General features: G+C 66.5%; 1 protein-coding gene across 1 annotated transcript in view; it reads left to right on the top strand.

Annotated features, from left to right (window-relative positions):
- The window catches only part of MAN2A2 (mannosidase, alpha, class 2A, member 2), a gene marked incomplete at its 5' end in the record, with an annotated part of 8,926 nt that overhangs the window by 3,978 nt on the left and 4,392 nt on the right, over positions 1-556 (top strand). Inside the window, 2 exon segments of the mRNA XM_010291478.1 lie at positions 1-97; positions 291-405. Coding sequence (XP_010289780.1) covers positions 1-97; positions 291-405 — 212 coding nt within the window.

The following is a 556-nucleotide window of genomic DNA, read 5'->3' as shown; positions in this document are numbered from 1 at the left end:
TGCTGAGCAATGCCCGCCGCAACTTGGGCCTCTTCCAGCACCATGATGCCATCACCGGCACTGCCAAGGAGGCTGTGGCAGTTGACTATGGAGTCCGGTGCGTGCAGGGGGCCAGGGCACAGCCCTGAGGGGACTGTCTCGGATGAGGGCTGGTGGGCATGGGGCTGGGAGCATGGTTGGGTGTGGGGGTCCTGTGGGGCCCCTCTCCCAGGGGGAAGTGAGGAGTGTGGGGGGACGCTGGGACAGGACAAGGGGATGGCCATGGGTGGCTCATTCTGCCTGTGCCTCAGGCTGCTCCACTCTCTCACAAACCTCAAGCGTGTCATCATCAATGCTGCGCATTACCTCGTGCTGGGGGACAAGGACACCTACCACCACGACCCCACTGCACCCTTCCTTGGCATGGTGAGCAGCACCCCCCTGCCGCATGGCTCCCCATGCCGCAGCATGCTGGGCCATGCTGGGGCAGCTGTCCCCATGCCCCCAGGGAGCACAGCCCTGCCTGCCCACTTGGTGCTGGCTGGCGGGCCGGGGCACGGGTCCGCACCAGGCGCCG

The sequence above is a fragment of the Phaethon lepturus genome, unplaced genomic scaffold, assembly GCF_000687285.1.
Source record: "Phaethon lepturus isolate BGI_N335 unplaced genomic scaffold, ASM68728v1 scaffold38547, whole genome shotgun sequence".
NCBI lineage: Eukaryota > Metazoa > Chordata > Aves > Phaethontiformes > Phaethontidae > Phaethon > Phaethon lepturus.
The sequence above is the reverse complement of the archived record's forward strand: the minus strand, read 5'-3'. Positions and strand labels throughout refer to the sequence as shown.